The sequence below is a fragment of the Petaurus breviceps genome, unplaced genomic scaffold (assembly GCF_028583685.1).
Source record: "Petaurus breviceps papuanus isolate PSGF00001 unplaced genomic scaffold, PetGlider_PUasm1.0 90919, whole genome shotgun sequence".
NCBI lineage: Eukaryota > Metazoa > Chordata > Mammalia > Diprotodontia > Petauridae > Petaurus > Petaurus breviceps.
In genome coordinates this window covers 20,420,963-20,441,393 of record NW_027187378.1, presented here as the reverse complement: position 1 = coordinate 20,441,393, position 20,431 = coordinate 20,420,963, and the positions used below count along the sequence as shown (strand labels likewise).

Below are 20,431 nucleotides of genomic sequence, written 5' to 3'. Positions count from 1 at the left end.
CTCAGGAGTTCCTGGCTTGCAGATTGCAGGGGGACCAAGCACCAGTCTGAAGGGTAATCGCTCTTGTTTTAACCTTCTTGGATCTGGATTGCCGTCTAGGGTGGAGGTCCTGGGGTGTGCATCCAGCTTGCTAGAGCGTGTGGAGACCTCAGAGAGGGCACCCATCTAATACCTCGGGCAGCTGAGAAAACCCCCGAGTTTTGGATGAAAGCTCCACTGTCTGGTGGCAGAGTCCTACTGTGGCAAAAAGCCCAGGGTCAAGTGACTGAGGGGCGACATGACCAGGCAAAGGAAACAAAGCAGACAGAAGATTCCAACATTAGACTCCTATTTTGGGGACAAAAAGGAGCAAAGCATGGAACAGGAGGAAGACAGTGAAGTCAGAACTCCTGCACCAAAAGCTTCAAAGGAAAATACGAGCTGGCTAGAGGCCATAGAGGACCTTAAGAAGCAGATAAGAGAAGTGGATGAAAAATTGGGAAGAGAAATGAGAATGATGCAAAAAAATTATGAAATGAGAGTCAACAGCCTGACTAAGGAAAATACCACATTAAAAAATAGACTAACTCAAATGGCAAAAGAGGCTCAAAAAGGCAATGAGGAGAAGAATGCCTTAAAAAGCTGAATTTGCCAAATGGAAAAAGAATCTCAAAAGCTCAATGAGGAGAATCATTGCTTCAGAATTAGATTGGAGCAAATGGAAGCTAACGACTTTATGAGAAATCAAGATGCTGTTAAACAGATCCAAACAAATGAAAGAATAGAAGGCAATGTGAAATATCTCATGGGAAAAACCACTGACTTGGAAAATAGATCCAGGAGAGATAATTTAAAAATTACTGGACTACCTGAAAGCCATGAACAAAGTAAGAACCTAGAAATCATCCTCCGGGAAGTTCTGAAAGAAAACTGCCCTGATGTTTTAGAACCAGAGGGCAAAATAGGGGTTGAAAGAATCCACCGATCACCTCCTGAAAAAGATCCCAAAAAGAAAACTCCTAGGAATATTATAGCCAGGTTCCGGAATTCCCAGATTAGGGAGAGAATATTATAAGCAGCCAGGAAGAAACAAATTGAGTATTGTGGAAACACAATCAGGATAACCCAGGATCTGGCAGCTTCTACACTGAGGGATCAAAGGACTTGGAATATGATATCCCGGAGGTCAAAGGAGCTGGAATTAAAACCAAGAGTCACCTACCCAGCAAAACTTGAGTATCATGTTTCAGGGGGAAAATATGGTCATTCAGTGGAATAGAGGACTTTCCAGCATTCTTGATGAAAAAACCAGAGTTGAATAGAAAAATTTGACATTCAGATACAAGAAGCAAGAGAAGCATGAGAAGGTAAACAGGGAAAAGAAATCATAAGGAACTTATCAAAGTTGAACTATTAACATTCCTACATGGAAAAACAATAATTGTAACTTATGAAACTTTTCTCAGTAGTTGAAGGGAATAGAAATATCTATCTATCTATCTATATATATATGTCTATCTATGAGGGTATATGGGCATATAAATACATATGTGAATGTATGTATATATGTTTACAGGTATACATAGATAGAGGGCACAGGACCAATTTAACAGGAAGGGATGATACTTAAAAGGTGAAATTAAGAGGTGAGAGAGGAATATAATGACAGGAGATGGGGAGAGACAGAATGGGGTAAACTATCTCATATAGAAGAGGCAAGGGAAAATGGTTACAATGGAGGGGAAGAACAGGAAGGCAAAAGGAAATGGGTCAACCTTATTCCCATTGAATTTGGCTTGGAGAGGGAATGAAATACACACTAAATAGGATATCTCACCCTCCAGGAGAGTAGGGAGGGAAGGGGATGAGAGGGGGGATGATGGAAGGGAGGGCAGGCTGGGGGGGAGGGAAGTTGGAAGCTTCCACTTTTGAAAAGGGACGGGATCAAAGTAGAGAATAGAACAAGGGGGAGGTGGGATAGGAGGGAGGGAAATATGGTCAGTCTTTTACAATATATCTACTATGTTATTGTTTTGAATTAGCCACACATGTACAACCTATACTGAACTGCTTATCTTCCCAGTAAGGGTGGGCGACAAGGGAGGAAGGGAATGAATCTGGGATTCAAAGTTTTAAAATCAAATATCCAAATATATACATATACTATTATTAATACTATTTTACATGTAATTGGGAAATAAGATATACAGGCACTGGGGCATAGAGATCCACTGGAAAAGTTGAAAGGGAGAAAATATGGGAGAGAGCAGATTGGAGGAGGGGATATTCTGTGGGACTGCTATTTTGGGGCGGTGAGTAGGGGAAAAACTGGGAGAAAGTTTGTAACTCAAAATCTGGCAGAAATGAGTTATGTAAATCAGAAGTTAATAAAGCATTTGAAAAATAAGAAAAACAAAGAAATGCACAAAGAATAGTATAGCATTTACCTCCTAGGGTTGTTGTACTAAAATGAGATAATATTTCTGAGATGCTTTGTAAATCTTAAAGCATTGTATAAAGGAAGGAAGGAAATAAGCATATTTATTTAGGAATCTATCTTATGAGGTGGGTGCTATTAATATCCCCATTTTACTGTTGAGGAGACTGAGCCAAACAGAGGTTAAATGACATGCCCAGGATCACAAAGCAGTTGAGTGACTGAAGCTGGATTTGAACTCAGGGATTCCTGACTCCAGTTCCAGTGCGCAATCCACTGTTCCACCAGCTTTTGTTGTTTTTATTAGTTGATTTTGGTAATCAAAATTCCAGCCTGGCATAGGGGAATGATTTAGTACTGTTGTGGTGCTTTGGGCATTTGCTATATCTCCCTCTCTGTTAAAAGCAGAACATCTAAAACTGTCTTGACTGGCCCTAATGATAATTTCATCCTTTAGAAGGTGAAGGAACCAATGAGGCAGACTTCTACTCTGGACCTGATACTCATTGGCAAAACTTTACTTGTTGCTTGGCTGAAAGTAAAAGACATCTAATACAGAAGCAACTTCATCATAGAGTTTATGACAGAGAAGAAGACAGCCAGGTGGAGTCTGACATACATTCCAGATTTTAGGAGAACAGATTTCAAATGGTTAAGAAAAAAGGATAAAATAGGATTTGATGGACAAAAATTCTTCAAGGGAAGTCAGATAAGCAGGGATAGGAGGCTTTCAGGAAGGAAATTCTGAAGGCACAGAGAAGGTTTCTATGAGGAAGAATAGCTAGGCTCTTGTCTAGAAACAGATGTAGATGCACAACTCATGGGCCAACTTAGATTTTACCAAGATGCTTAGAAGATGGAAGCAAGGGTAGGTAACAGATGACTTAATGCAAAATTTGGCACTTTATATTGAGATGAGTGATTAAGGCCCAAGAGGTGACTACTCAGGTTGACCTAAAGTCAGGCTTAATGTTAACTCCTTGAAGGCAAGTTCTTTTCATTTTTGCTTTTACATACCTAGTGCTTATTACAATACATGATATATAGTTGGCACTTTAAAATGTTGTTGCTTTTTAAATTGAATTTATATAAGATTTTAGTAACTTGTAATCCTAAATCAGCACCTTTGTTAAGTATTCCTGCTCTTCTCCTTAACCCCCATTTTAGAATTCTTTTAAATCCTTGCTTGTATAAACACACAACTCTACCCTGAAATTTAGCTGATGTAACTACCAAGGCAAATAGCAGTTTGAAAGATAATTCCTTCCGTTTCCTCCCCAAGTTAAAGAAATTTGTGTATCTTATGAGGTAGAGTACACTTGTAGAGGTTTTTGCTTATTTTGTAGTATTCCTGACTTTTTCCTGAAGAGGCCCATCCTGTCACATCTAAGAAGTTTTGCCAATTCCAGTTAGGCTTAGAATTCTGAGATCTCCTATGAACACAGCCATGACTAATTAACAGATTGATAAAAAGTGAAGATGGAGTGCAGATGCCATTCTCCTGCCTCATCAATTTAAATGCTTAGAAGTCTGAAGTAGATGTCTTCCCCATGCCCCCAAAGAGTAGAGAAAGCACCCCAGAAAGAAATACAAAAGAATAGAGATGAAATGTCAGATTGCACAGCTTCCACAAGCAGATGTTGTGCTGTAAATGAATGTGTGACCTCATGGGCTTGGAAGATAAGCCCTAGGGGAACTGAATTGGCACAAATTGGGATGCAAAGCAGGGCTGACAGCAAATAGTAGCTTCTTTCTTACCCTTGTGACCAGCTGATTATAGAACAGGTCTTGTGGATGTCACTGAATAAATGCGAAATCCCAGAACATGGAAGTGTGCATTGTGTTATTTCTATGTTGAGGGGGATGTGACCTCTCACTACAGTGCATGTTCATATATACTATTTGTGCCTATGCTGGGGTGGAGCCTTTTGAACTCCTATTGGTCTGATCAGACTCAGTCAGACACAAACTTGACCCCAACATAGTAATGCTATTTTGGTCTTCTTTGGGAACAAAGAATGAAAAGCAAGCAACCAACCAACAGTGCATGTATCTAATGAGACTAGTGATGAGTAAGTATAATAAAAAGGGGAATCAGAGATAAGATTTGCAGCAAGAGATGTAGGGTAAAATGATAGTAAATGACAGATAGAAGATTGAGCTGTTTAGGCCTTAATGCTTTTTTTGGTTTGTTTTTGCCAAGGAAGATTTCATATTTGAACTGGAAAGAACAGAAGAAAAATGGATAATAGGTACTTAACAACTATATAGGAAAAAAAAACCCACTGCCATTAATAAATATAAGTCACCAGCCAAGATTAACTATCTCCCCAGGGAGCTAAAAGGACCTAATATAAATGAGTGCTAAGTTACTCTTGATGCATGGGAGAGGCTGCAGAACTAGACAAGGGTATATATTGTCCTGAATTTCAGAAGAGAATGAATTCATGAACTTTAGGCCAATTACCACAATTCTAGAATATATCATTAAGTGGAGAGTTTATTGTTCAGACCTTTTCAGTTGTGTCCAGCTCTTCATGACCCCATTTGTGGTTTTCTTGGCAAAGAGACTGGAGTGGTTTGCCATTTCCTTCTCCAGCTTATTTTACATATGAGGAAACTGAGACAAACACTTAAGTGACTTGCTTAGTGTCATCACTCTGGCTAGTGTCTAAGGCCAGATTTGAATGTAGGAAGGTGAGTCGTCCTGACACCAGGCCCTGCACTCCACGCATCACCTAAGCTGCCAGATGGAGAGTCAGTGAACACCTTAAAAAAAGGAGGCAGAAATCACAGGAATTACCATAGATTCATTAAAAATAGGTCATGGCAACTGTATAATAAAAATAAGCAGATAATTTCTGAAAAACCTGAGAAGACTTGTATCAACTGATCTAAAGTGAAGTGAAGGGGCGGCCAGGTAGCACAGCAAGTAAGAGCACCGGCTCCAGTGTTGAGAAGACCTGGAGATCGAATCCCGGGCTCAGACACTTAGCACCCACCCAGAAACACCTTGCCGTGTAACCTTGAGCAAGTTACTTAACCCCAATTGCTTAGGGGCGGCCAGGTGGCTCAGCGAGTAAGAGCACCAGCTCCAATGTTGGGATGACCTGGATCAAATCTGGGCTCAGATACTCAGCACCACACTCAGAAATAATAACTGGCCGTGTAACCTTGAGCAAGTTACTTAACCCCAATTGCTTAAAAAAAAAGAAAAAATAATAAAGTGAAGTGAATAGAACCAGAAGAAGCCTTTTTGCAAAGCCAAAAGTCAAACCTATTTGAAAGGCTTAGGAACTCTGATCAAAGTAATTTATTCCAGCAGACTGAAAAAGTTATCGACCTCTAGATCGAAAGGTAAAAGATTCAAAGTGCAAAGTTAGACTTTTTCTTTTTTGGACATGGCCAATGGGGAAATTTGTTTCACTCGACCACACGTGTTTATAATAAGGTCTTGTATTTTGTTCTTTGTCAGTTGGAGATGGTGGGGGTGGGACTGGGAGGGAGAGAAAACAGATTTTTGTTGATTAAAAAAAATTCAATTTGATTTTAAGAAATTTGTTGAACATGAAAAGAAAATGAATGAGTATATGAAGTGAGCAGAAATAGGAAAACAATTTATACAATAACAATAATGTTATGAAGACAAGTATAAGAGATTTAAGAACAGTGATCAATGTAATTAATGGTCAATTACAGTTCCAGAGGACTGATGATGAATCATGTTACCCACTTCCTGACAGGCAGAAGACAGATTTAGGGTACAAAATGAGAAGCGTATGGTTTTTTTGGACATGGCATTTTGCAGGAATTTGTTTTGTTTGTTACTTCCTAATTTGTTACTAAGGTTTTGTTTTCCTTCTCCCCTCCCCCACTCCATGCCCCCAGTGGAAAGGAGGAGGTAGGAGGGAGGGAAAACAGAATTTTTTTGGATTGGCTAAGTGAGGGGAAGAAAAGAACAGGTCATGGCAGAGTGAACTCGGTTTCCTTTCTTGACAGGGTTTACTAGACCGATGGATTAGAGAGTGCTTGGTTTACCAGGATTTTAGCAAAATGTCAGACCAAATGTTTCATGCTATTTTTGTGGACAAGATGGGGAGACATGGTTTGTTGTTGTTCAGTCATTCAGTCGTGTTCGACTCTTCATGACCCTCTGGACCATAATTGTTCATAAGGCCAATTTGAATTCAGGTCTTTCTGACTCCAGGCCCAACACCTCTATCCACTGAGCCTTCTAGCTTCCTCTAGAGATGTGATTACATAATAATAAAGTTAAGTGAATTTCTAATTAATGACTCAAATAGACCCCAAAGGATGATTTGATATCACCTTGGAAGGAAATTTGTAGTAGAGTACAGTGGAGTTCTGGGCTTGTCTCTGTACTTTTTAAAGTATTATTTTGTAAATAACTTGGATAAAGACATAGATAACAAGCTTATCAAATTTATAGATAACAAAAAGCTATGAAGGATAATTAACCTATTGGACAATCAGAAAGCCAGTAAACGTTTAAGTGCTAAGTATCTACTATATGCCTAACACTCTACTAAGAACTGGAGATATAAAAAGAGGCAAAAGTCCATTCAAGGAGCTCACAATCTATGGGGGAGACAATAAGCAAACGACTATGTATGAACAGCTATGTAGAGGATAAATAGGAAATAATTAAAAGAGGGAAGGCACTAGAATACAAGGGGGGGGTAAAAAAGTCTCCCTTTAGAAAATGAGATTTTAATTGGGACTTAAAGAAGCCACTAGGCAGAGATGAGGAGAAATATTCCAGGCATGGGGGGACAGCCAGAGAAAATGCTTAGGGCAGAGAGATGGACTACATTGTTCATGGAGCAGCCAGGAGGCCTGAGCCACTGGATTGAAAAGAATATGGTGGGGAATAAAGTGTGAAAAGACTGGAAACATAGAAGGGGGCTTGATTATGAAGAGTTTTGAATGCAAAACAAAGGGTTTTGTATTTGATCCTGGAAATAATAGGGAGTCAGTTGAGTTCATTGAGTAGTGGGGTAGAATAGTTGAAACTGCCCTTTAAGAAAATCACTTTGGTGGGATGGATTGGAACTAGGAGAAACTTGAGTCAGGAAAACCCACCAGCAGGCTGTTGTGGTAGTCCAAGCATGAGTTGATGAAGGCCTGCACCAGAGTGGTGGCAATATCAGAAGGGAGAAAAGGGAGTGTATTCAAAAAAAAATGTTTCAAATGTGAAATCAGCAGGCCTTGGCAACAGATTGGAGGTGGGAGTTGAGAGAGAGTGAGGCTAGACACCTAGGTTCAGAGAGCCAGAGGGACTGGGAGCATGTAGTGGAAAACTTTTATACCACAAAAAACAAACAATATGTAGAATCCAGAGAAGTGGAGGAAGACTTTTATGAACTGATACAGTGTGAAGCAATCAAGAGAATAATATGTATGACTACAATGATGTAAACAACAAAAATCCCACTAAAAAATTAAAAGACAAATAAACTCAGATTGTGTTGGCCAGCCTTTGTCCAGAAGAACAGATAAAACATTTCTCTCTTGTAGAGAAATGAGATTACAGGTGCAGTATGTGTGTGTGTGTGATAGCCATGTCAATTAATTTTGCTCAATTATCTTTGTTATTACTAAAGATTAAGTGGGGATGATATGGTAGCATATGCCTGTTATCTCTGCTACCAAGGAGACCAAGGCTGTTGGATTGATTGAATTTGGGAGATCTGAACTGCAGAGGGCTGAAGTGGTTGAATACCTGTACTAACTCTAGCAGCTGAGAGAAAGGGTTCACAAGACTGCTGGAGGAGGTTCATCTTTGTCCAGTTGAAAATGGAGAAGATCAAAGCTTCCATTAGTGGATGCTAATCTTCTAGCTTAGGTAAGAGGGAGAGACTCAATCTGAAAAAAGAAATGGTGGGTTCCTTTTTTTTTTTTTTTTTTAACATCATTTAAGCTTTTAAAAAGGCCGTGATACCATAGGTCATCATAGCCCTCTTCTTTACTGTAATATGAGTGGATTGAGTAAAACACCATTTGGAAACCCCATCTGGATACATGATTCTCAACAAGAAAGGAACCTAGTAGATTGGCAAACATTTACTGCCCTCTCTGGAGGGAATCTATCCTGTATATAGCACAGGCAAGTCATTCGTATATTCAGAATGTTCATAAATCAAGTGTTGGTAAGGAAGGAAGGTAGTGCTTAGATTTAAAGGTAATATAACTTCACTTAAAAACGATGAGTTAGAGGATCTTTTTTTTTTTTTTCACTAATTCAGGTTGGCTTTTTCCCTAGATAGTCCAAATTTTTTGTTTAGTTAACAGTGTGTTTATTTCATCCTTTGTGGCATTTGAGTTTTAAATTAATTCTGTGAAACCAAATGAAATTATAATTTTAAAGGAAAAAAGGAATATGCAATCATTACTTATTGTTTCTGGTCATATTTTCAGGCACACAGTCCCTACAGTCTTATGGAAGAATGCACAAGGAAAAGACCAAGTGTGGTATGAGGATACCTTGGCTTCTAACCATCCTATCATTCTTTATTTACATGGAAATGCAGGCACTAGGTAAGGATGAAATGAATCAGTATAAACATACATCGACACTTTTTTTGGTTGGTGGCTTAAATTGATGTCGTGGACGTTGTTGGTTCTGATGAGAATTACTTTTGCCTTAAGTCCTACTTGTTAAAAGGGGGAGAGAGTTAAGGCCACCTCCTCACAGGTCTCAGGAAAGTGGAACCAGTGAAATCTGAAAGATGATGAGAAAGTGTGACCTGTAATTAAAAGAAACACCTGAAGCAATTGTGTGCTTTAGTCCAGTGTTAAGGAGGTGACTGGGAAGGGAAATGAAAGAAAAATGCAAATTCAGGGAAAATAAAGGATAGAAAATACATAAAGGAAAAAGCTAACCTTGAGGAATTAGGAAAGAGGGATTTAGTGGCTACTCGGATTGTTGTATTTGGCTACCAGATGAGCAGTTAAAATGCACATGACCAGTGTAGAAAGTGCACATTTGTTTTTGTTTTTTTTTAAAGCAATTGGGGTTAAGTAACTTGCTCAAGGTTACCCGGCCAGTTATTTCTGGGTGTGGTGCTGAGTGTCTGAGCCCGGGATTCGATCTCCAGGTCGTCCCAACACTGGAACCAGTGCTCTTAGTCGCTGAGCCACCTGGCCGCCCCTAGAAAGTGCACATTTGTATATTAATTAGAATTGAAATGCCAAAATTGTATTTGAACACTTACTTCATGTGCATGTCCTTAAGGGAACTGTGTGGAAAGAAAGAAGAAAGGAACAAGTATTTATTAAATGCCTACTGTATGCCACTTACTGTGCTAAGCACTTATGAATATTATCTCATTTAGTCCTCGTAACAATCCTGCAAATGGAAATAGAAGGAATTCAGGATTTATAATCATTAGATCTGGGTTTGCACCCCAATGCTACCACTGATTATCTTGGGAAAAGTCACTTTTCTTCCCTGGGATTCAGTTTTCTCATCTATAAATAAGAGGGAATGAACCAAATGACCTCTCAGGTCTTTTCCAGGTCAAAATGTATGATGATTTGATCTGGAACTCATGTAGGTTTCAGCTGAATACTTTCTTTTAAACAAAATGAACCTGAATTCTATAACTATGTAATATAAATGGCCTATGTCTCTGTTTTTTTAAATTTTAGATAAATTCTATTGTATATAACGGTGTGAATCTATGATTACTTTAAATATCATATGAATTAAGTTTGGCACTGCTACTGTAGGTCAGTTTTTTCGTAAGAAACAAATTATGGGATAATCAAGGAAATGAGTAGTTATAAATGACTCTGGTACTGGGGAACACTGTGTGTGGTGTTGTACAATATGAAGCCAGTTAGGCATGGGGATTGAGGGCTGGGAGAGGGAGAAATAAAGTATCAAAGAACAATTGTAAAGGGCCTTTCTGTAGGAGGGAAGTGGGGCACAGTAGGTGTCTTATTGTTGGATGCCTATAGAGTTTGGCATTTCAGAAAGAACCATGGAAAACATGCAACCTTTGTAACACATGAGAATAGGGTTTTAAGCCCTGAAAATGGAATGCTGCCCTTCTGAATCATGGACACACTTACCAATTTGCTTTCCTCTTTAGGCAGGACAAAGGCAGCTCTTCCTCTTTTTGAGGGAATGCATAGTTAAAAATAGTTTTTGCTACATCTTCTTTCTCTGTATTCAAGGAGATGCACCGTTTTACTCCAGACAAACAAGTTTTACATTCAATTAGCATGTGTTTATTAAACACTTCCTATGAGACAGGAACTCTGCTAACCACTGGGGATACAAAGAAAAAGCAAAAATAATCCTTGTCCTCAAGGAGATTTCTTTCTAATGGGGGAGACAACATGGACATAATTAGGTACATATAGAAAATACAGAGTAAATAATGTTAATAATTGCATAGTAAATGTCATAGTCAATCCTGAGAGAAAAGGCTTCTTAGGTTTGTGAAGATGAGATAGTGATTTTATTCTTTTTTGTTCTTCCTGCTCTCTAACTCAGACAGAAGGGTAAAGGAAGGAAAGAAGAACTTGGTTTCTATTGCAAATGGTACAACTTCGACATTGTCTCATTCTTAGGACTTTTTCCTGTTTTTCCTATTTCCCTCTTTCTCCTTTTGCTCTCCCTCTCCCTAATTTCTTCACATTGTGATTACAATCTTGTCCTTTCCCTTCTATCTATAGATACATATGGCTCTCCACCATCTTTTTTTTTTTTTTTTGGTCTTTTTTGGAGGGGAGAAGGCAGGGCAATTGGGGTTAAGTGACTTGTCCAAAGTCACACAGTAAGTGTTGTCTGAAGCCCAATTTGAATTCAGGTCCTCCTGACCTCCAGTGCTTGTGCTCTATTCACTGCGCCACCTAGTTGCCCTGGCTCTCCACCATCTTAAACTGTTTCTCTCCTCTGCTTCCAGATACCAGCCTGTTTCATTCATTTCACCAACTGATTTCTCAGACAACTGGTCAATATTTCTTCCTTTCCTCACTACCCACTTACTCCCTGTAAACTTAGTTTCTACTTCACTATTGTATTGAAGGTTACATGTGGCCTAATCACTATAAATCCAGAGAAGTTTTTCTCAGTGCTTAATTTATTCAGCTTCTTTGGTAATCAGATGTACTTCCAGGGATTCAAAGAATACCTTTTTTTTTTTTAATTTTCTTTGGGGAGGCAATAGGGGTTAAGGGACTTGCTCAGGGTCACATAGCTAGTAAGTGTTTGAGGCTAGATTTGAACTCAGGTCCTCCTGACTCCAGGGCTGGTGCTCTGTCTACTGTGTCACCTAGCTACCCCTAACCTTTGTTTTTAAATGACTCCCAAATCTCTGTCTCCAATCCCACATTTCTGTTTGCCTAGTAAGTACCTCTACTGTCATATCCTCTTTCATTTCATACAGTATAATACCACAAACATTTATTAAATGCCTATGTCCCAGATACAGTGCTGTGCTCTGGGTATACAAATAAGGGGGAAAAAAGATTCCCTGCCCTCAAGGAGCTACAGTCTAAGGGAGGAAGAAACTCTGCCCCCCCCCCCCCAAAAAAAAAGAAAAAATGTGTCAAAAAGAGGCAGGAAGATGACCAACAAGATGTATGAAGTTCCATGGAGTCAGTCCAAACAGATCTGCTGGTTGAAAATGGAGAGTTACCTGAAAAAGTTCTGTGCATTCTATAAAGGAAGGCTTTGGGAGGAGTTTATTGCTTTTTCCTTTAGTCCTCCAATTAGAAGCGATTCAGTGTGGCTAAAACCAGACTCATTATGTCCCCTCTGGTCAGTTTTAGCTTCACCTCCTATCATATTTCTTTGAATGGTACCATATTATTCTTTATTACCTGAGCTGAGACACTGGTATAATTGACTTTTCCTTGTCTCCATTCACCTCTAATAAACTAAGCAAGACATTGATTTTTTTTCTTTCAAGGTGGCTCTCACATGATGCTGGGCTGCCATCCTACATAGTGCCATATTTTTTTTAAAAGACATCTTTATTGGGGAGCTAGGTGGCACAGTGAATATAGCACCAGCCCTAGAGTCAGGAGAATTGAGTTCAAATGTGGCCTCAGACATTTAATACTTACTATCTGTGTGACATTGGGCAATTCACTTAACCCTAATTACCCTGCCTTCCCCCTCCAAAAAGGAAAAAAAAAGACATTTTTATTGCTACCTTTTTTTCTCCCTGGATCCGACCTTATGTCAAAGAAGTACAGCTAAGTACAACAAATCACACACTGGCCATAAAGCTAATCTTCGAAGCCATCCTTTGGTCTCAGGAGCTGCTGCTCAAAACCTTTTAATGCCTCCCTTTACTCATCAGATGAAATCCATACTCTTTTGCTCAGTATTTGAATCTCTCCAAAATTAGCCCCAGCTTACCCTTATGCCCTAGTGTTGTCCTACACAAAACCTTTATGGCTGTCCTAAATTATCATCTCTCAAACAGGCCTTATGCTTCCCCATGTTTATATATGTGTACATGCAGTTCCATCTGTCTGGAATGCCCTCACCCTCTCACTCAAACCTTAGCCATTCTTCAACACCAAGTTCAGACCCTACCACACTTTTACTGTTTATTTGCAAGTTGATTATGTATTGCTTTGGGACATCTCTTCTTGTGTTGTCTTGAATGAATTGTTATTACACAATCTTGCATTGTTTTAACTTTCCCTGAGTCTTGTTGTCTCAACAACTAGATTATTTAATGATTTTTTTAATGGCAGAGACCCTATTTTATATTTTTGTCCCCATTGTGTCTATTAAAAGTACCCTGTAGTACAGTAAGTACTCAGTAAATTCTTGGTTGTTTATCAACTGTATGTGGCATGGCTGAACCCCCAATATCCTGTGGGGTTCATTGCATAATCAAACTTAGAATTTCATTATGATAAAAGATGTCATAATACAGTGCTTGAGAGTTTACAAAGTATTTTCACATGTTATTAGTAAGAACAACAACAACACTAATAGCTGGAAAGCTTAGGCTCACAAAGAACTTTACAAATATTATCACAACAATCTAGAGACGTAGTTGCTGTTACGCACATTTTATAGATGGAGAAATTAAGGAAGATAGAGGTTAAGGGTCATGCAGCTTGTAAGAGGGTTTGGGAAACACTTCTTGTAAAAGTTGGAATTTTAGTTGATACGTAAAGGAGGCCAGGGAAGTCAGGGAGAGTTGAAGAGGGAAAGGGACAGCCAACAAAGATGCCCAGAGTTATTTATGGCTCACATAGCTAGTAAGTGTCTGAGGCCATATTTTAATTCAATTCTTCTTGACTCCAGGTTGAGTTTTCTATCCACTGTATCATCTAACTGCCTCACTATATTTGAGCCTGGAGGCAATTAGATTGCACAGTGGATGGAGCACCAACTTTGGAGTCAGGAGTGTGGCTTCAGATACTTACTAATTTGTGTGACTCTGGGCAAGTCACCTAACCCTGTTTGCCTCAAAAAAAAGCTACATACATACTGTAGCAAAATAAGCTAGTTAAGGTAGGATGAATATTATTATCAGCAGCCCTTTCAATGAATAAGGAAACTGGCTCTCAGAGAGGTTATGGCTTGTTTAAAAAGAAGGTTAAGTGGCATAATTCCAGTCTTTATATGACTTTTATAAAAAGGAAGCCACCATATAAAATAATAATGTCTGGTTTTTATATAGCACTTTAAGGTTTCCAAAGTGTTTTATGTACATTTGATCCTCTCAGCAACCTTTTAAGGTAGGTGCTTTTTTATAGATGAGGAAACTGAGTCTCAGAGAGCTTAAGTGACTGTGACTTACCCTCGGTCATACAGCTAATAAGCAACCAAGGTAGGCTCCCTGCTTCCAATCCATCCAGCAGTCTTTCCACTATACCACGCTGCCTCCAAAATGGAGGTATCACTGCAGTGGAACAAAAAAGCATGAGTTTAGAAATCCCATCATTCACTTTCTTTTTTTTTTTTTAATTTCATTTCCTCTTTTATTTTTTTTTAATTTTTTTTTAGTTTTTTTTTTTCCAGTGGATCTCTATGCCTCAGTGCCTGTATATCTTATTTCTTAATTACATGTAAGATGGTATTAATAATAGTATATATATACACACACACACACACACACACACACATATATATATATATTTGAATATTTGATTTTAAAACTTTCGATTCCAGATTCATTCCCCTCCCCCCCTGCCACCCACCCCCACTGGGGAGACAAGCAGTTCAGTATAGGTTGTACATGTGCGGCTAATGCAAAACAATAACATAGTAGATATATTGTAAAAGACAGACTATATTTCCCTCCCTCCTATCCCACCTCCCACCTGCTCTATTCTCCACCTTGATCCTGTCCCTTTTCAAAAGTGGGTGCTTCCAACTGCCCTCCCCCCCAGCCTGCCGTCTCTTCCATCAGCCCCTTCTCATCCCCTTCCCCCCCATTCTCCTGGAGGGTGAGATCCCCTATTTAGTGTGTATTTCCCTCCCTCCTCAAGCCACATTCAATAGGAATAAGGTTGACCCATTCCCTTTTGCCTTCCTATTCTTCCCCTCCATTGTAACCATTTTCCCTTGCCTCTTCTGTATGAAATAGTTTGCCCCAATCTGTCTCTCCCCATCTCCTCTCATTATATTCCTCACCTCTTAATTTCACCTTTTAAGTATCATCCCTTCCTGTAAAATTGGTCCCGTGCCCTCTATCTATGTATACCTGTAAATTGTAAACGTATATACACACATTCACATATGTATTCATATGCCTGCATACCCTCATATAAAGACATATATATTTATATATATATATATATTTCTAATCCCTTCAACTACTGAGAAAAGTTTCATAAGTTACAATTATTGTTTTTCCATGTAGGAATGTTAATAGTTCAACTTTGATAAGTTCCTTATGATTTCTTTTCCCTGTTTACCTTCTCATGCTTCTCTTGCTTCTTGTATCTGAATGTCAAATTTTCTATTCAACTCTGGTTTTTTCAGCAAGAATGCTTGAAAGTCCTGTATTCCACTGAATGACCATATTTTCCCCTGAAACATGATGCTCAGTTTTGCTGGGTAGGTGACTCTTGGTTTTAATTCCAGCTCCCTTGAACTCCGGAATATCACATTCCAAGCCCTTCAATCCCTCAGTGTAGAAGCTGCCAGATCCTGGGTTATCCTGATTGTGTTTCCACAATATTCAAATTGTTTCTTCCTGGCTGCTTGTAATATTCTCTCCTTAATCTGGGAATTCCAGAACCTGGCTATAATATTCCTAGGAGTTTTCTTTTTGGGATCTTTTTCAGGAGGTGATCGGTGGATTCTTTCAACCTCTATTTTGCCCTCTGGTTCTAAAACATCAGGGCAGTTTTCTTTGAGAACTTCCTGGAGGATGCTTTCTAGGTTCTTACTTTGGTCATGGCTTTCAGGTAGTCCAATAATTTTTAAATCATCTCTCATGGATCTATTTTCCAGGTCAGTGGTTTTTCCCATGAGATGTTTCACATTGCCTTCTATTCTTTCATTTGTTTGGATCTGTTTAACAGCATCTTGATTTCTCATAAAGTCATTAGCTTCCATTTGCTCCAGTCTAATTCTGAAGCAATGATTCTCCTCAGCTTTTGAGATTCTTTTTCCATCTGGCAAATTTGACTTTTTAAGGCATTCTTCTCCTCATTGCCTTTTTGAGCCTCCTTTGCCATTTGAGTCAGTCTGTTTTTTAAGGTATTATTTTCTTCAGTCAGGCTGTTGCCTCTCATTTCATAATTTTCTTGCATCACTCTCATTTCTCTCCCCAATTTTCCCTCCACTTCTCTTATCTGCTTCTTAAGGTCCTCTATGGCCTGTAACCGGCTTGTATTTTCCTTTTGGTGCAGGAGTTCTGACTTCACTGTTTTCCTCCTGTTCCATGCCTTGCTCCTTCTTATCCCCAAAATAGGAGTGTAATGTTGGAATCTTCTGTCTGCTTTGTTTCCTTTGCCTGATCATTTTGCCACTCAATGATTTGACTTTTGGGCTTTTTGCCACAGTAGGACTCTGCCACCAGACAGGGGAGTTTTCGTCCCAAACGCTGGGGTTTTCTCAGCTGCCGGAGGTATTAGATGGGTGCCCTCTCTGAGGTCTCCACACGCTCTGGCAAACTGGATGCACACCCCAGGACCTCCACCCTAGACTGCAATCCAGATCCAAGCAGGTTAAAACAAGAGCGATTACCCCTCAGACTGGTGCTTGGTCCCCCTACACTCTGCAGGCCAGGAGCTGAAGCTGCCACGTGTTGCTGGCAGGCTGTGCTGGCGTCTCAGCGGTTTCTCGCCCCGGGGGGGGGGGGTGGTAAAAGCCATGCACTCCCACTTACTGGGTCCCAAAGTCCAGACTGCACTGGCCTCTCACCTTGTCCTTCGCATCTGTGTATTGATAAATCTGGAAACGGCCACAGCTGCTGCTGATCTGGAGTCCCTCTGGCTGGCGGCTGGTCAGGCCTGCCCTGGGGCTAAAGCCTTGGCGTGGTGCTGGGCTGGGCTCCCAGAGTGCTGCGCTGGCTGATTCTTGCAGGGCTGCCCTCAGCCGGAGGTTAGCTTCTCTGTGTCATTTTGTGGGTTCTGCAGCTCCAAAGTTTGTTTAGAGTCCCCTTTTTACATGGATTGGGGAGGGTGGAAGCTGGAGCTGCGGGAAGGTAGTGCTTCTACTCCGCCATCTTGGCTCCGCCCCCCCCCCCCCAACATTCACTTTCATTTTTTAGCACCCTCATAATAACATACCCTAAAGTTGAATGTTACAAACATTTGTACCTGTTTTGTGTGACAATATGTTTTTGAAAAATTATGTATAATTAACAGTATCCTTACTTGATACCCCATAATTCTAGTGCATTTTCTCTGTTGATTATTTTGAATTTATCCTGTATAGAGTTTATTTGTACTTAGTTGTTTCACATATTGTCTCCCCATAAGATTGTGAACTCCTTTTGCCTTTCTTCATGTCACCAGCCCTAAGCACAGAACCTGACACATAATAGGTGCTTAATGAACACTTATTGATTTACTTTTCTACTTTAAAAGATCCTGTGATAAATCTTTATGAAGTGAAGAGTCTTATTAGGCCCTAATCTTTTTTTTAAGTCATTTATATATCGATTATAAATTTTCAAGTTTGTATTATTTTCCTCTTCAGAATCTAGCTTTCTTCTTATTGCCCTTTACTTTGAGTCAACAACATCATTCCTACTCCTGCTAGAGGCTTCTGTATCATATATCATAGCAGCCGCTATGAATATGCATGTGTATTTCCAGAGTAGATTCACAAAATAGAACTCTCTTCCTCAAAGACAAAACCAAAATATTTATTCAGATACCAGAAAACCAATTCCATCATGGTAACAAAGAAGCTTATACACATCACCAATCCAGAGAGCACTGACATCCCCAAGCCTTCCCTCCATTAGACCTCCCCACAAACAAGCCCCCCTAAGCAAAATTCCTCACTGTCTCACTCACACTAGCTGCTCTGCCTCAGCTCTGCCTCACTCTCTCTTCCTGTTCCACCCATTTGGCAAGCTCTTCCCACCATGAGTTCCATGTGACTCAGCTGCGGGCTGGGTCAGAGCTCAGAGCAGGTCACAAGTGCCTATTAAGGGGCAGGGAAGATCTTCAAATTCCCTTAACATTGCAGCATCCCTGAAAGTGTGAACAGAATTCTGGCTGATCACTGTTCTAACTGTCTCTCTTATTAATCTTCTCATGCTATGGGACTTCATAAGAGTGCTTTTTTTTCTTTCTTTCATTGTACATAAGCAGCTTTGCTGTCCTTCCTTCTTTGGGTAAATTGGTCTTGAGTTTTCATTCAGTCATGTAAAACATACTTACCAACCTCTGCCCATTCCTAGTGGAAATTCTATCATTCCTTACGTATAAAGCTTAGTTTTTGTCTTGTAAGATTGTAGGGAGAGGATGGTAGGAGTCATTGCCTGCACAGGGGCACTTTAGTGAACTTACAAAAAGAACCTGGAGACACAGGCAGAATTAGATTATTTGAGACAGAAAAGACACATTACTTTTCCTTGGGTTCATCTCTGTTTGAAAATGAGCTTAGAGTAATGAGCATCCTAAAAAGAAAGCTCGGTGAGAGACCCAGCATGCTACTGAGGGATCAGACCTGGCAGATATATAGCCATCCCCTGCTAGCTATTAAAATCGGATATAATGAAGACAGGAATGATGGTGTGCCTACCTATCAAAAAGGCCAGATGCCTCCATGTGAAAATGAGGCCTAAGGATGGCTTGAAACAAGTAATGAAAACAGCAGAGGGTTCCTCAGGCAGGGTTAAATGTAGGTAACCTGTATATATTAGCTAATCTTTTTGATGACTAACATTATCTTAATGTAAGATGCCTGTGGGTCTGCTAAGCTCATACTGGATTTAGAGTTGAGCAACAGACCTGGGATCAAATCTCAGCTCCACTACTTGTCTCCTGCCCTAGGCAGTAAGAGGAAAAGTGACAGTTATTCCTAAGCAAGACAAATCAGCACATTAGCTGTCTGCCTGAGTGCCTCATGTTGAGCCCGTATTCCACTACATTTCAAAAAAGAAAAAAAAAAGGGTGAGAATCACGTTCCTTAGTCCTCTAGAGTCATCATTAATTTTCATTGTGTTTTTTTGTTGTTCTTTCTTTTGGTTTTTCCCTTGGTTTCCTAGGAAAGTTTCTTTTTGGAAAGCTTCTGTTCTTGTGTGAGCTAAACTAAGGGGGTTGTGAGTTTGCCTAAACTTGGGCAAAGTTAGAGAGATTAGAGCAACACTGGGCCCAGACATGGGGGTGAGGGGGTTGGGAATACAGTAAATATTCCTAATTTCCTGGTTGAAGTGATGAAATAGCATCAACAACAATTAGCATTTATATATTATTTTATGATTTACAAAATGCTTTATAAATTGTAACTCATTTTATCCTAATTTCATCCTAGGAGATAGGTGCTATTATTATCTTCATTTTACAAGTAAAAAAGCTAAAGTTAAGGACAGATGAATTTAGTTGTCTGGGTTCACACAACTATTAAGTGTCTGAGGCTGGATTTGAACTTAGGTCTTCCTGATTCCTATTCAGTGCTCTATCCATTTTGCCACCTATCTGGTCTTGAAGAAAAGAATACAAAACTCAGAATAGAAGGAGCTCGGGACTGATTTATTTTTTTGGTATATTTTGCTTTTACACTTTAAACTTTTACAAATCACTTCTACTTCCTGAGAGTTCCCTTGTAACAAAGTAGAATAGTTAAGTAAAACTAATAATATAGTCACCTCATTTGAAACATTTGAAACTGCTTGCAACATTTCACATCTGTAGCACCCCTCCACCTAGTTTAAAAAAAAAATGAGCAGAAAACTATTTCCTCACTGCCCCAACTCCATTGAAAAATAAAGTTGGTGCAGAGAATAGAGCCCCAGCCCTGGAGTCAGGAGGACCTTAGTTCAAATCCAGCCTCAGATGCTTAACATAAAACTAGCTGTGTGACCTTGCACAAGTCACTTAACCCCAATTGCCCTACCTTCCCCCTCCGAGAAAAAAAAGAAAGTTAATGGGAACGAATTTTTACAACCAGTATCTCTGTTAAAGGCCTCATTTCTAAAATATATAAAGAACTGAGTCAGATTTATAAGAATGCAGGTCGTTTCCCAGTTGATAAATGGTCAAAGGATATAAACAGGCAGTTTTCAAAGGAAAATGCTCTAAATGGCTATTGATTAGAGAAATGCAGATCAAAACTGCAGATCAAAAACTGTTCAGTACCACATCACACCTGTCAAATTGGCTAACATGACAAAACAGGAAAGTGATAAATGTTGGAGAAGATGTGGGAAAATTGGAACACTTTACATTGTTAGTGGAGTTGTGAACTGATCCTACCATTTGGGACAGCAATTTGGAACTATGACCAAAGGGCTATAAAAATGTACATACCCTTTGACCCAGCAATACCACTTCTGGGGCTGCATCCCAAAGAGATCATACAAATGGGAAAATGACCTACAT

General features: G+C 39.6%; 1 protein-coding gene across 3 annotated transcripts in view; it reads left to right on the top strand.

The window, feature by feature from the left end:
• The window catches only part of ABHD12 (abhydrolase domain containing 12, lysophospholipase), a 159,046-nt gene that overhangs the window by 105,100 nt on the left and 33,515 nt on the right, over positions 1–20,431 (top strand). For all 3 annotated transcript variants that reach the window (XM_069075544.1, XM_069075541.1, XM_069075542.1), the window contains one exon: positions 8,855–8,974. In XM_069075544.1, coding sequence (XP_068931645.1) covers positions 8,855–8,974 — 120 coding nt within the window. The remainder of the gene's footprint in view (positions 1–8,854; positions 8,975–20,431) is intronic.